This window comes from Rhinoraja longicauda, chromosome 5, assembly GCF_053455715.1.
Source record: "Rhinoraja longicauda isolate Sanriku21f chromosome 5, sRhiLon1.1, whole genome shotgun sequence".
Lineage (NCBI taxonomy): Eukaryota > Metazoa > Chordata > Chondrichthyes > Rajiformes > Arhynchobatidae > Rhinoraja > Rhinoraja longicauda.
Genome location: NC_135957.1, coordinates 51078751 through 51091806, shown reverse-complemented (window position 1 = coordinate 51091806; position 13056 = coordinate 51078751). Strand labels below are relative to the sequence as shown.

Genomic DNA, 13056 nt, shown 5'->3' with positions numbered 1-13056 from the left:
GCCCAAACCTCTCCTGCATTGGTGCAGCACCCTCTCATTCCCCCTCCCCATCCCTTCCCCCTCCCTCCCTCCCTCCCTTCACCCCAATTTCACCTCCCCCTCCCCCCCACTCCATCCCCCTTAACCCCCCATCCTCCTCCCCCCTCCTTCCCTTGGAGATAGATTTTAACTTTAAAATGTGAATAACTTTAAAAATATAACACTGATCTCAATGAAACTTCTTCCATTAACACCAAAGGGACGACGGTGAGTAAGGTGGGCCTAAAATTGTCGCGCTATCGTGTACCGTTTTGGCTGTAGTCCAGGAACAAACAAACAAAAAGAGTTTTAGTATATAGATATTGAATTTTTCAAATTATTTATATCTCTTTGAACTGTTTTAAAATTTATCGGATTATCTGAGTTTTAAAAATAGTCCTAATGCTTATGTCAGCAGTCATTGGATGTAGCAGGGTGCCTTGTGTGAGGGGGGGAAGAAAGCAAAGTGCTGGAGTCACTCATCGGTCAGGTAGCATGAAGTCTAAAGAAGGGATTCTTGACTTGGAATCGCCCATCTATGTCTTCCAGATCTGCTGCCACGTCATTGAGTGTTAATATTGCTACCTGGAACACTGGCACATTTTGAACATTGTGTTTGCAATGTTTGTGCTATGAACATCACTGTGATAACATGTACGAACAAAGAACAGAGTTTGTCAAACATTCTATCATAAGTATCTCGGCGAGACCAAACATTGGGTTGGTGACCTTTCACCAAACACTTGTGCTCGGTTTGCCAAAGCCTACTGGATCCTCCCGGTTGCAAACTATTTTAACTTCCCTTCCCATTCCTATACTGACCTTTCTAACCTGGATCTCTTCCATTGCCAGAGCGAGGCAACACACAAACTTGAGGAATAGCACTTCATATTCTGCTTGGGTTGCTTACAAACCAATGGTATGAACAATGAAAACACCACGTTTAGGTGATGTCTAACACCCACCCACCCACCCCCTCACCCCCTCCCACCCCTCCCACTCACTCCCTCCTTCCCTCCCCAGCTGGACTAGCACCTACTTTTCCCCTTTCCACCCGTCTGTCTCATACCTCCTGCTTTTATCTCTGTTCCAATCATCTGCCTATCAAAGCCTCCTCCCTCACCTGTGTCCTCCCATTACCTGCTATGCTTTGTCCCGCATCTCCTCTCTGCAAGCTTTCTTCCCCTTCTCCCCCCCCCCCACAACAATCAAGTTTGAACAAGGATCCCGACCCAAAACTTCACTTGTCCATGTTCTCCAGAGTTGCTATTTAACCCGTTGAGTAACTGCAGCATTGAATTGCATTGAATTGTAGCTTAAAATTGATCATGAGTTCACATTGAACCTGTGGTTGTCAGGTTTCTGTACGTAACACACCTCTGCACAAAATATAATGGAAATACAGTGGTGAGATCAGTTGTGTGTCAAGAGTACCAGAGTTAATTTTCTTAGCATTCATTTTGAGGTGAGAGTGGATGTCTGTTGCCCGTGGATTTTATATGTATCTATATGAAGCTCTGATTCTTATGAAAATAAATTTGTTGGCTTAAAATTGCTTTGGGGTATTGTCGATGCTGGCCCAAATCCCAGGATATTTAACAAACAGAGACAGTTGATTTGGCCAGCATTGTCACAATAATACCAGTTGTCCAGCTCAAGAAGCTGAAGGCAGAGAGTCATCCCACCCCTTTCGTGTGGGACCCATAGCCCAGAAAGAAGAACTCCAGAAAAACGCCTCAAAGTTGATCCCGGAGTTAAAGGAATAAATATCCTAGATTTGATTGGTTCTATCAGTAAGCAACATTTGCTGGGTCCATTAGTGATACCCTGAATGGAATTCATTTAAATTCCTCTTTTGCCTTTTACACATCCGGGATTTAACCGGAATATACAAAAAAACATTCGCCCTCTCCTCACCACCCTGGCAACCCATACTCCACCCCTTGAATGCAATTTACAAGGCTGTTAAGGATCAAAATATGGTGTATTTGAATGAATTCATTTAATATTGATCTAATATTAATATGTTCATGATTCAGAGTTATACAGTAAACGATGCGACCTTTAAATCCAATGTGTCTGTTCTGGCTTTGTGGAAGAGCAGTCTAGATAATCCCATTCCTTTACTCTCTCCCCAATAGCCGTGCAGATGTTTTCTTTTTATTCCGTTTTCTTAAAATTCCTGTAGAATCGTCTTCTACACCCTTTCAGTTTGGACACCCACATTATAACATTTCAAACAAATATTCAGTTCCTTCTGGAATATTTTGAAAAAATTGTTAAGCATTGAACAGCTCTCGATCTGTCAACCAGATTCTAACGTTGCTCCCAGAAACGGGTAACTTAGCTTGACATGTCTGACTGCTTAATGAATACATCAACGTTGAATTCTAAAATTACAAGAAGCAGCATGTGACATTCTTGTTAGCGTAACCATGTTAGTTGAAAACAAATCATCACATTCTATTGAGTTTGACATGGTGTTCCTATGAATAGTGTCTATAAATCCTCAGTTATGGAGAAGAATTGTGCGGGTGGTCAGATGCACTGGTATATAATATGCTTTCCTTGGGGGGAAGCTCAGTACTGATGAGAAATGCAATACAAAGAATGGGGAGAATATAGAATTTGTTACCACGGGGGTAGTTGAGATGAATAGTACAGATACATTTAAGGAAAGGCTGGGCAAAACAAATGAGAGAAGAATCATACAGTAAGGAAACAGGCCCTTCGGCACAACTCATTCATGCTGACCTAAATGCCTATCTACGCTGGTCCCTTTTTCCCGTGTTTGATACATATATATATATCTCTCTAAAACTTTGCTATCTACATACTGTCGTATGTTGAAAGACTGGAGCGACTAGGCTTGTATACACTGGAATTTAGAAGGATGAGAGGGGATCTTATTGACACATATAAGATTATTAAGGGGTTGGACACGTTAAGAGGCAGGAAACATGTTCCCAATGTTGGGGGAGTCCAGAACCAGGGGCCACAGTTTAAGAATAAGCGGTAGGCCATTTAGAACGGAGATGAGGAAAAACATTTTCAGTCAGAGAGTTGTAGATCTGTGGAATTCTCTGCCTCAGAAGGCAGTGGAGACCAATTCTCTGGATGCTTTCAAGAGAGAGCTAGATAGAGCTCTTAAGGATAGCGGAGTCAGGGGGTATGGGGAGATGGCAGGAACGGGGTACTGAGTGAGAATGATCAGCCATGATCACATTGAATGGCGGTGCAGGCTCGAAGGGCTGAATGGCCTACTCCTGCACCTATTGTCTAAAATGGGTAAAGGGAAAAGATATGCATCTAGCAGACATGCTCTCCCGAGCATACATCACAGGATCGACCAGATTCACTGATGTCAACATAGTTGACGTTGAGCATAGGAGAGGACAGGAAGCAGCATGTGACATTTGTTGACATTGAGCATAGGAGAGGACAAGGTCAAACGCATCCAAGCCCTTACCAGGGAAGGCGAAACACTACAGACCGTTAAAGACAGTAATCCAAAATAGATGGCCAGATCGCAAATCAGAAACCCCCGAGGCAGCACAACCGTACTTCAACGTCAGAGACGAGTTGAGTTTGCAAGACGGCCTAGTGTTCAGAGGAGAGAGAGTTGTAATCCCTATCACTCTACGCAAAGTGATGAAGGAGACACTCCACACCTCTCACTTAGGAGTGGAAGGAACCCTCAGACGAGCTAGAGAGTGCATTTTCTGGCCCGGAATGAACTCCAATGTGAAACAGTTCATTTCAACCTGTGAAGCTTGCAGGATATACGAACAACAGAATCAGAAAGAAACTGTGATGCCATATGACCTCCCAGATCGACCCTGGGAGAAAGTGGGAACCGATCTGATCAAACATGAGGGAAAAAAATTACTTAATCACAGTTAACTATCTATCAAACATCTGGGAAATAGACAGACTATATGACCTGACCAGCAGGAGAGTCATTGTTAAATTCAAGAACCACTTCGCAAGATATGGAATTCCCAACACTTTGGTAAGCAACAACGGGAAACAGTTCTCATCAGAGGAGTTCGCCAAATTTGCCAGGAAATGGGAATTTGACCACTACACAATTGCTCCTAGACATTCTGGGAATTAACCTAGTAAACCTATGCTGCACGCCCTCAATAGCAAGAATATCCTTCCTCAAATTTGGAGACCAAAACTGCACACAGTACTCCAGGTGCGGTCTCACTAGGGCCCTGTACAACTGCAGAAGGACCTATTTTCTCCTATACTCAACTCCTCTTGTTATGAAGGCCAACATTCCATTGGCTTTCTTCACTGCCTGCTGTACCTGCATGCTTCCTTTCCGTGACTTTCAGACGCGGAAAAGACTGAGAAACATATGCATCCTCAGCTTACACAGTAAAAACCAACACAACAGGCATCACCAGAAAAAGATGCAACTCATGAAACTCATAACGCTGAGAAAACTAAACAGAAACAGTGTCACAGAAAGAGAAACTAGAAATGATGCACAGAAAGTGCACACTGAAAAGAAAGACACACCTGAAAGAAACACCACCACAAAGACTAGGGCAGGAATAGTTGTCAGAACACCAGAGAGATATGGCGAGTATGTCAGGAAGTAAGGTGTTTTGCGATGAAGGATTTACATGCCTATGAGAAGAAAGCATTAGAACATTATCTTGTGTTAGTGAAACAAGTCACAAGTATGGCTAGGGTTGAAATTGTGAAATAAGACAGAACAGTTGTTATATTCAGTTAACTTAAACCATTTTACTAGTATGTATTATGAAAATTGTTTAAGTTTGCTTTATTTTGGATCGTTGGAAAGGTAAACCCAAAATGTAAAAAACATGAAAACAGGCCTTTTGGCCAACTTGTCCAGTCCAACCAATATGCCCCATCTACACTAGATACAACTGCCCATGCTAAGCCCTTAACTCTGGTCATTTCTGAGGCAGGAGATGTTTTGCACCATAACCAACCTCTCAAGGCACTTGATTAAGGTGGATGTAAGTACGACCAGATGGTGGTCATTGAGACAGGTCACTGTGCTCTTCTTGTGCACCCATAGAATTCCAGAGTATTTTTACTTTGATGGCAGAGTAATAATCAAGAGGAATGTTGCAGAATTTGAAAAGAATCAGAAGTATTTTTTTTAGAAGCACTATTTGATCCTTTTAACTCTCTCATTGACTCCACATGCAATGTCAATTTTAAAATTCTTCTTCCTGTATCTTATTTGGATATAATTTGTTTTTCCTGCTTTATACTTCCTTATTTGGACTCGGAGATAGTTTTTTACAATCTGATTAGTATTGCTTTCCCTGTTAACAAATGTACATTGTATACTGTATATTTGATTTTGAATCACTGTAAATTACAAACTACTCATGTAAACAAAACATTCCTGGTTTTCATTCAGAGGTATGTTGACTGAGTTTTTATACCTTTTGGGACACAGAGTATCAAAATTAATGCTCCCTTACTCGAAATGGTCAGAGACTTGTTCCTGAATAATAACCACAGTTTTTTTGTTTACCATCTGCAGGGAATTAAGAAGATTTCTTCAGAACTATATAAAAATTTAAAAAATCATTATTTTGGCGATGAGGTTGTGAGTTGCCTACATCTTTGCTCCATGTTAAAGAAAAAACAACCAAATGGCTACTATCACTGCGAGACCTCACTTGCTGTGGGTAAGTGTATTTGATTGCATTCAGTTAACTTGGAGCTACACATTTATTTGCTTTTTACCAGGGGATCTCCTCTGTCTCGTGCCACTGGCCAATTATATTCTGAAAACGAATAGGGCTTAAAAGCTGGAGGATATTCAAGCCAAAGTTCACAAATATAATTCTGACCCAATTTGGTAACCATAATTGTGTGCTTATTGTATATGTATGTATATATATATATATATTGCCCAGGTTTATAATGCAAACTATATATAATGCAAACTATATATTTAAGAATTTAGAATGCAAACTATATATTTAAACTTGCCACATTTCACCACAGAACCATAATTGTGTGCTTATTGTGTGTATATATGTATATATTTTTTTATTTTTTTAAAAAATAAATTATTTGTATTATTCATTTATTTATTTTTTTTCCCAAGTTTATAATGCAAACTATATATTTAAACTTACCACACGGCCACTGCAACCGTTTCCATATCTATCCCTTTCACCACAGAACCTCTGGGGTTCTGTGGTGGGCAATAGTTGCCTCTTGTTACAGGAATCCTGCCGATGGCTTGATATACCTACCCATTAACGTAAGCTTCCACCTTGAGATAAAGGAAGTCTGATGTAAAGTAGGAAATTCAAAACCAGTAAAGCTAGAAGTTATGAGTCTGAATAAAATCAGAGAATGCCAGGAATGTGCAGCAGATGAGGCAGCATCTGTGGAAAGAGAAACATGGTGAACCTTTCAGGTGAAAGGGTCTTCGTCGGAACCTTTCTGATAAAGGATCTTCAATATGAAATATTACCTCTGTTTCACCATCCACAGATGTTGCCTTTTGTTGAGCATTTCAAGCACTTCCTGATAAGCAATCAACTCCACTGTGGGGTGATGTAAAATCAAACAGGTTGGCATGAAGTGAATTTCAAAGATGCTGCCAATTAATGACACACAAGTCGGCATGGTGGCGCAGCGGTAGAGTTGCTGCCTGACAGCACCTGGGTCCTATCCTGACGACGGGTGCTGTCTGTACGGAGTTTGCACGTTCTCCCCGTGACTTGAGTGGGTTTTCTCTGGGAGCTCCGGTTTCCTCCCACACTCCAAAGACACATAAGTTTGTGGCTAATTAGCTTGGTGAAAATTTAAATTGTCCCTGTAGGCTTGTGCCAGTGTATGGGGATCACTGGTTGCTGCGGACTCAGTGAGCCGAATGGCCTGTTTCCGCGCTGTATAAACTAAAAAAACTAAAACCACATATGTGCCAGCAAATAATGCACAGTGGGATTAAACATATCAATATCAGAGCTAAATCTGGAGAAGATCCCATGTCACCTGTCCATGTCCTCCAGAGATGCTGCCTGACCTACAGAGTTAGACCAGCTCTTTGTGTCTTTTATTTGAAGAAGTGGAACAGGTTTGGAATTGTCCTGGTGCACTATCTTTTAGAGGAATCATTAAATTAAGCTCATCTTCTTAAAACCAAGCAAAAGATTCCATGCAAAAATGCTGACCCACATTTATCCTTTTACCAATAGCTGAAACAGGTGAGCTGGTTCTTGATTTGAGTGCTGTTTACAGAGATTAGCTGTACGAAAGGTGGCTGTTCTCTTTTTCCAGATTGAAACTGCAATTTCAACTGAAGTGTGTTACTTGAAAGTGTGTGCTTTGTGACATTCACTGTTTGTGTTAAGATATATTAATTCTGTCCCAAATATATTAATTCTCGTGGGAAAATGCCTTTAATTTAAGCCCAGATTTTTAAATTAAATAGCAGGTGCTTTAAAATACAGTTAAGGTATCTGAATTCTGTTTAATTTTCTCCTTGTATTGCTGTTAATTCATTATACATGTGTAAAGAAAGGGTAACAGTTTCCATTGTACATGTATTTATTTTAAATCATAATGATTTATTGGAAATATTAGGCATGCATTGTACAATTAATAGTATGTATTCATTCTGAAGAATTTGAGCTGGAAGGATAGTATTTGATTCACAAACAACCTTATTCAAGCTCAACTATCCCATGAATTAAGCAGGAAGTTGCATTATTTCTGGCAATGAATCTATTTGGCAGCGCACAACTTTGTACCACTGCTGTTGTTTCTTTGTGCTACACAGTGGTCCCTTGTGGAAAGATGGAAGAGCGAAGTTTGGCAGGCTGCTGTAATAAATTCATGACTAGTGTACCAGAGAGGAAAATTAGCTGACAGGAATCGTTTCTGTCTGACTGAAACATTCTTGCTAGCCCAACTTATGAACGAATCAATGCCTTGCACAAATACCATAAAATCTAAGAAAGATTATTTATGAACAAAATTAGGTGATTCAGAGGCAAGTATGAAAAGGCTTGTGGAGATTTTGGAGTCTCTATATCTTAAAGTACATCTGCTGATGGTTGTGCCAAGGATGATGGGGATGAAATCCATGAGCCAATTTTGGTTGATGTATTGAGTTTAGAGTTTGGGAAGAAGTTACAATGAGGGAGGGTGAAAACATATTAGAGGTTAAGACATGAACATTTTACATTTGAGTTATTGGAAAGCTAGAGAGAATAGATGTCAGAAAAAGCTGTTAACTTAGGAGGAGCAAATAGGGCCAGTGTTACCGGGTAATAAAGGATATTACGAGAGCAATTTGCTTAATTAGAATCAGATGGTGTTGAAATACATGAGGATTTATGCAGCAAGAAGGCTGTGGATGAGAAAGTGGCAGGGATTATCACTGAAATGGAAGCAATTGCCCTTCATAGTCAGGCTATATACAGTTCATTCAGTCCGAGACAGTGCTTACAGGGGGTAGGACTGGGTCGGTGATACATTATGAAGCATGTGGATTTTATGCATCGGCTGTACATGTTGGTGAAGCTTCCTGTGTGAAGTTAGAAAATTAACTCCAACATGCATGTCGAATTAGTCTACAAGATGTTTTGTTCATTTATTAATTTGTTACATAATTGATCAAACCAAGTATGAATACTTGGAGTGACTTTTTGTGAGTGAAGAGAAATGTCTTATAGAGAGAATTATTTTGTCATCAGCTGTGGAGGTCTTCCTTGGCATGCCAGTCCCTTTGTGATTCGTAAGCTCACCTGTGCTCTCTTCTGAATGATGTTGTAAACAGTTGATTTTGGTAAGCCTAAGGTTTGGCTGATGTCTCTCACAGTTTTATTCCTGTTTCTCAGTCTTATAATGGCTTCTTTGACTTTCATTGGCACAACTTTGGTCCTCATGTTGATAAACAGCATAGAAGTTTCCAAAGGTGATGGAAAGACTGGAGGAAAGACTAGGTGCTGAGAGCTCTCTTATACCTGCATTAAGGAGGCAATTAAACACACCTGAGCAATTACAAACACCTGTGAAGCCATGTGTCCCAAACATTATGGTGCCCTGAAATTAAGGAACTATGTAAAAAACACTGCTGTAATTTCTACATGGTGAAACTAAAACGTGTAAAAATGGCCTTTAATAAAATCTGACAGTGTGCACTTTCACCACATGTGATATTTTCTATTACAAATCTCAAATTGTTGAGTACAGAGGCAAAAATATAAATGATGGTCTTTGTCCCAAACATTATGGAGGGCGCTGTATAAAGGCTGCCATTCCCCGTGGAGCCATTCCAATAATTTAAACAGAAGAGGGCAGAAAATTTTAAATGAGCCGTGAAACGCAAGAATCTATTAAAAGAATTGATGCAAGCAAGGTAGTATTAAATGCCTTTCGTGTTTGCCTTCAGAACATTAAACAGTGTGGGTTTGAAGTTAAACTGGGATCAAATATTCCCTGGAAGTAAATTGCATGCAAATGTTCTGAAGCTGCCCCACATATTTTAGGTTTACTGCATGCAGTAGTATTTGAAATCAAAGTCAACCTTATTATTCAAATTGGGATTTACAGATCTCATTATCCGATTCCATTGCAATACGATTCTGATTTGCTGATAGACTTTTTGCTCTGCATTTTAAGATTACACTCTACCCTTCTGTGAGTAATCCAAGAGGAATTAAACAAATATAAAAATTATTTTCTTCTCCCGCTTTGCTCTTGCTGGACTCATCAAACTACAGAGATTGTGCAGACACAAGAATCTGCAGTTGCTAGTCTCGAGGGAAAAAACCCTAACACTGATATATACTCAGCAAGTAAGGCAGCAACTTTGTCTGTCCATTTTCTTCCATAGATGCTGCCTGACCCACCAAGTTCCAGTAATTTCTTTTTGCAGAGACTGTAATGTTGACCTGATACTTATAATCCATGAAGTTCAAAGTATTCTGAGCGCAATCTACCTTGCAGATTGTCATGTTGAGAAGCCAATGGCAGATGGCTGGGATCAGGCAATCTGACCAACAATGCTTTCCAGACCCCACCAGAGCTGGCAACTTGAGTTTATAAGTTTCTAAAAACCTAACCTTGATGTCACTGATCACATCACCTGAGCGTTGCTTCTTTTTCGCTTCTTCACTTTGGCCGTCCCCATCAAAACTCATTATTCAAGGGAAAATGAATGATGTGTTGCTACTTTATAGGAGGGTTATATAAAGGTTGCTGACTCCACCTGCTGGCACAATGTTACAAGACACCAGTGACAAGACATTAGATTAACCAGCATATTTTCATGCTTTTACAACCTGGTTTTGAATCATAATGCAGATGCATTTGTACTGCCAGGACTTACAGTTGTTTAAACATAAAACAACTAATGTCCCAATTATTAGTCATTGATGAGTGCATCAAAAATAGAAATGCTGGGAGAAATCAGCCCGTAAAGCAGCATCTGTGAAAAGAGAAATTAGTAGCGACCTATCCTCAGAACAGACTCGAAACATTAATTAATTACTCTTTCCACAGATGTTATTTGACTAGTTAAGTTCTTGCAGCATTTCTGGGTTTTTTTTTTCAAATTCCAGCATCAGTTTTATTATTTTCAGTTATATTAAATGCACCTGCCAGCACCTTGCAAAACCAAAAACACCTCAGGGCTCCAGTTGTAAAGGATATTCTCTTTGTCACCACACTGTTAGAAGTATTGCAGCTGCTGATTTATTCCTATTGATGGTGAATATCTCCAATGGAGGTCAGGGAGCAATCATCCTGATCCACAGATCATGACTTTAACCTTATGGATGAGTTTGAGAGGTAAACCTTTGCACCTGGGGTATAGGGCATCTGAAATCACAATTAAGAGTTGGCAGAAACTATAGAGCTATTTTCCATGGGCTGAGTAGCTCTGTGAGGGTGAGGGTATCAACAGTGTGAAGTACCTTCAGCTCTTTCACTTAGATTACTCACACATCAACTGCAGCTGCAGCCCCTTATACTGAGAAGCTTCAGTTGGCCCTTCCAGGAGCTCAATATGTACATCAATTGCATGTAGTACTTTGTCAACAGACATGGTGCTTTCTTCCACCACCACGATAGTAAACCATATGTGTATATGCCTGTGGGCAAGCATGTATGATGAGCACCATGTGTGTGCATGCCCACTGTGTGTGAGAATTAATAGCCATGCAGCAGACCTTGGTCACCGGGCATCTTGGTCCCTTTTGCTGCTGGATCAAAGCCTTGCCTTGTGAAGCCTGTAGGGTAGCTGGTGCACAACAGCAACCTGCTCAATAATATAAAGTTTTGAACCTGGTATGTTAGTCATCATGGACAATCCCAGCACGGCAGACCTGAATCCTTGCTTAGGAACTCATTTGCTTTGACTATGTAGGCACGAGATGATGAGTTTACTGAACAGGCAGTGAATGCACATTCTGGAGGAGAAAACTGGAAGAGGAACACGCTCACCACCTCACATACTATCTCAATGCTTGCCGCGCCTACTATCTCTTGCCCCATCTGTGGAAGAGTATGCTGTTCGCACATGTGCTTCATCAGCCAACTAGGAACCCACAAAAACGGAGTAGATGCAAATCATCCTCAATCCCGAAGGATGCTTGAAGGCATTCCCAGGACATGGGTGTGTGGCTTTGTAGTGAGATTCATTTAAATGTGGTTATTTTTTGGCCTTTTCCAGGCATGATTGGTCTGGATTCATGGAATGTGGCCCATGTATTTATTTGGTTGGAAAATTGCTCTATTCCAAGTATAAGACAGTCTTTTCAGTAGATGCCGAGTGGCAAAGAGGTAGGGTACAGATGACCATTTTGGTCACTGGCACACTGGATCAAACTTCTACCAAGACTTAGTCACAGGAATTTTAATTCCTATAATGCCTGCAGGTTACATTGATTGAAGTCGGCAACATGGATGCGTGTGGTAAGATTTGGATATTATCATATCATATCATATATCTACAGCCGGAAACAGGCCTTTTCGGCCCTCCAAGTCCGTGCCGCCCAGTGATCCCCGTACATTAACACTATCCTACACCCACTAGGGACAATTTTTACATTTACCCAGCCAATTAACCTACATACCTGTACGTCTTTGGAGTGTGGGAGGAAACCGAAGATCTCGGAGAAAACCCACGCAGGTCACGGGGAGAACGTACAAACTCCTTACAGTGCAGCACCCGTAGTCAGGATCGAACCTGTGTCTCCGGCGCTGCATTCGCTGTAAAGCAGCAACTCTACCGCTGCGCTACCGTGCCGCCCGGTATTGTGCATGGAGTGCATAGGGATTGGAGGCTAGCACTTTGTGGATGTTTGTGTAGGGATTAGAAGCTGGAACATTGTGGTTGGATTAGAATCTGGAACTGTTGATGGCTGCAGATGAGTTTGGATGGTGGGATGCAGTGAATGGATGTATAGGGGGATTGGAGGCTGGAACATTATGTATGAATGCAGTATGGATTAGAGGCTGCCCATATAGAATAAAACATCCTAGTGAAATGGTCAGAGGCTTTCTTTAGTGGACGCTCATATACGTTGGCAGCACCCTCTCAAGATCAACCAGCAATGATGACAAAATAAGAAACTAAATACCAAAGGTTTGTCAGCTAATGTGGAAATGAAGAGGGATCAGCGTGAAGATCAAGCTGAAGGTATATTGTATTCTTGCCTTACCCACCGTGCTCTACACTGAGAAGATGTGAACACTGTACAGCAGACATGCCAGATAGCTTAACCAATTCAATGTAACCTGTCCAAGCAGAATATTTCACATCATAAGGCAAGACAAGATTTCTAAGTCACAGATTCTAGCTGAAACAAACCTTCCAAGCATCCATACCTGTCTTAAAAGAATTGCAGATCAGCTGGGCAGAAGATGTCCGAGGATTGTCTGATAACAGAATACCTAACTGTTATTTTATGTTGAGCTGACTGAGGGCAAATGGTCACATGGTTGACAGGAAGAAAGTCATGGAGTCATACAGCACAGAAGCAGGCCCCTCGGCCTAACTTGTCCATTCCA

At 40.9% G+C, this 13056-nt stretch overlaps 1 protein-coding gene across 1 annotated transcript in view; it reads left to right on the top strand.

The window, feature by feature from the left end:
- akap7 (A kinase (PRKA) anchor protein 7) overlaps positions 1-13056 on the top strand; it is a 79728-nt gene that overhangs the window by 22351 nt on the left and 44321 nt on the right. Inside the window, exon 6 of the mRNA XM_078400051.1 lies at positions 5558-5705. Within this exon, the coding sequence (XP_078256177.1) occupies positions 5558-5705 (148 nt within the window). The remainder of the gene's footprint in view (positions 1-5557; positions 5706-13056) is intronic.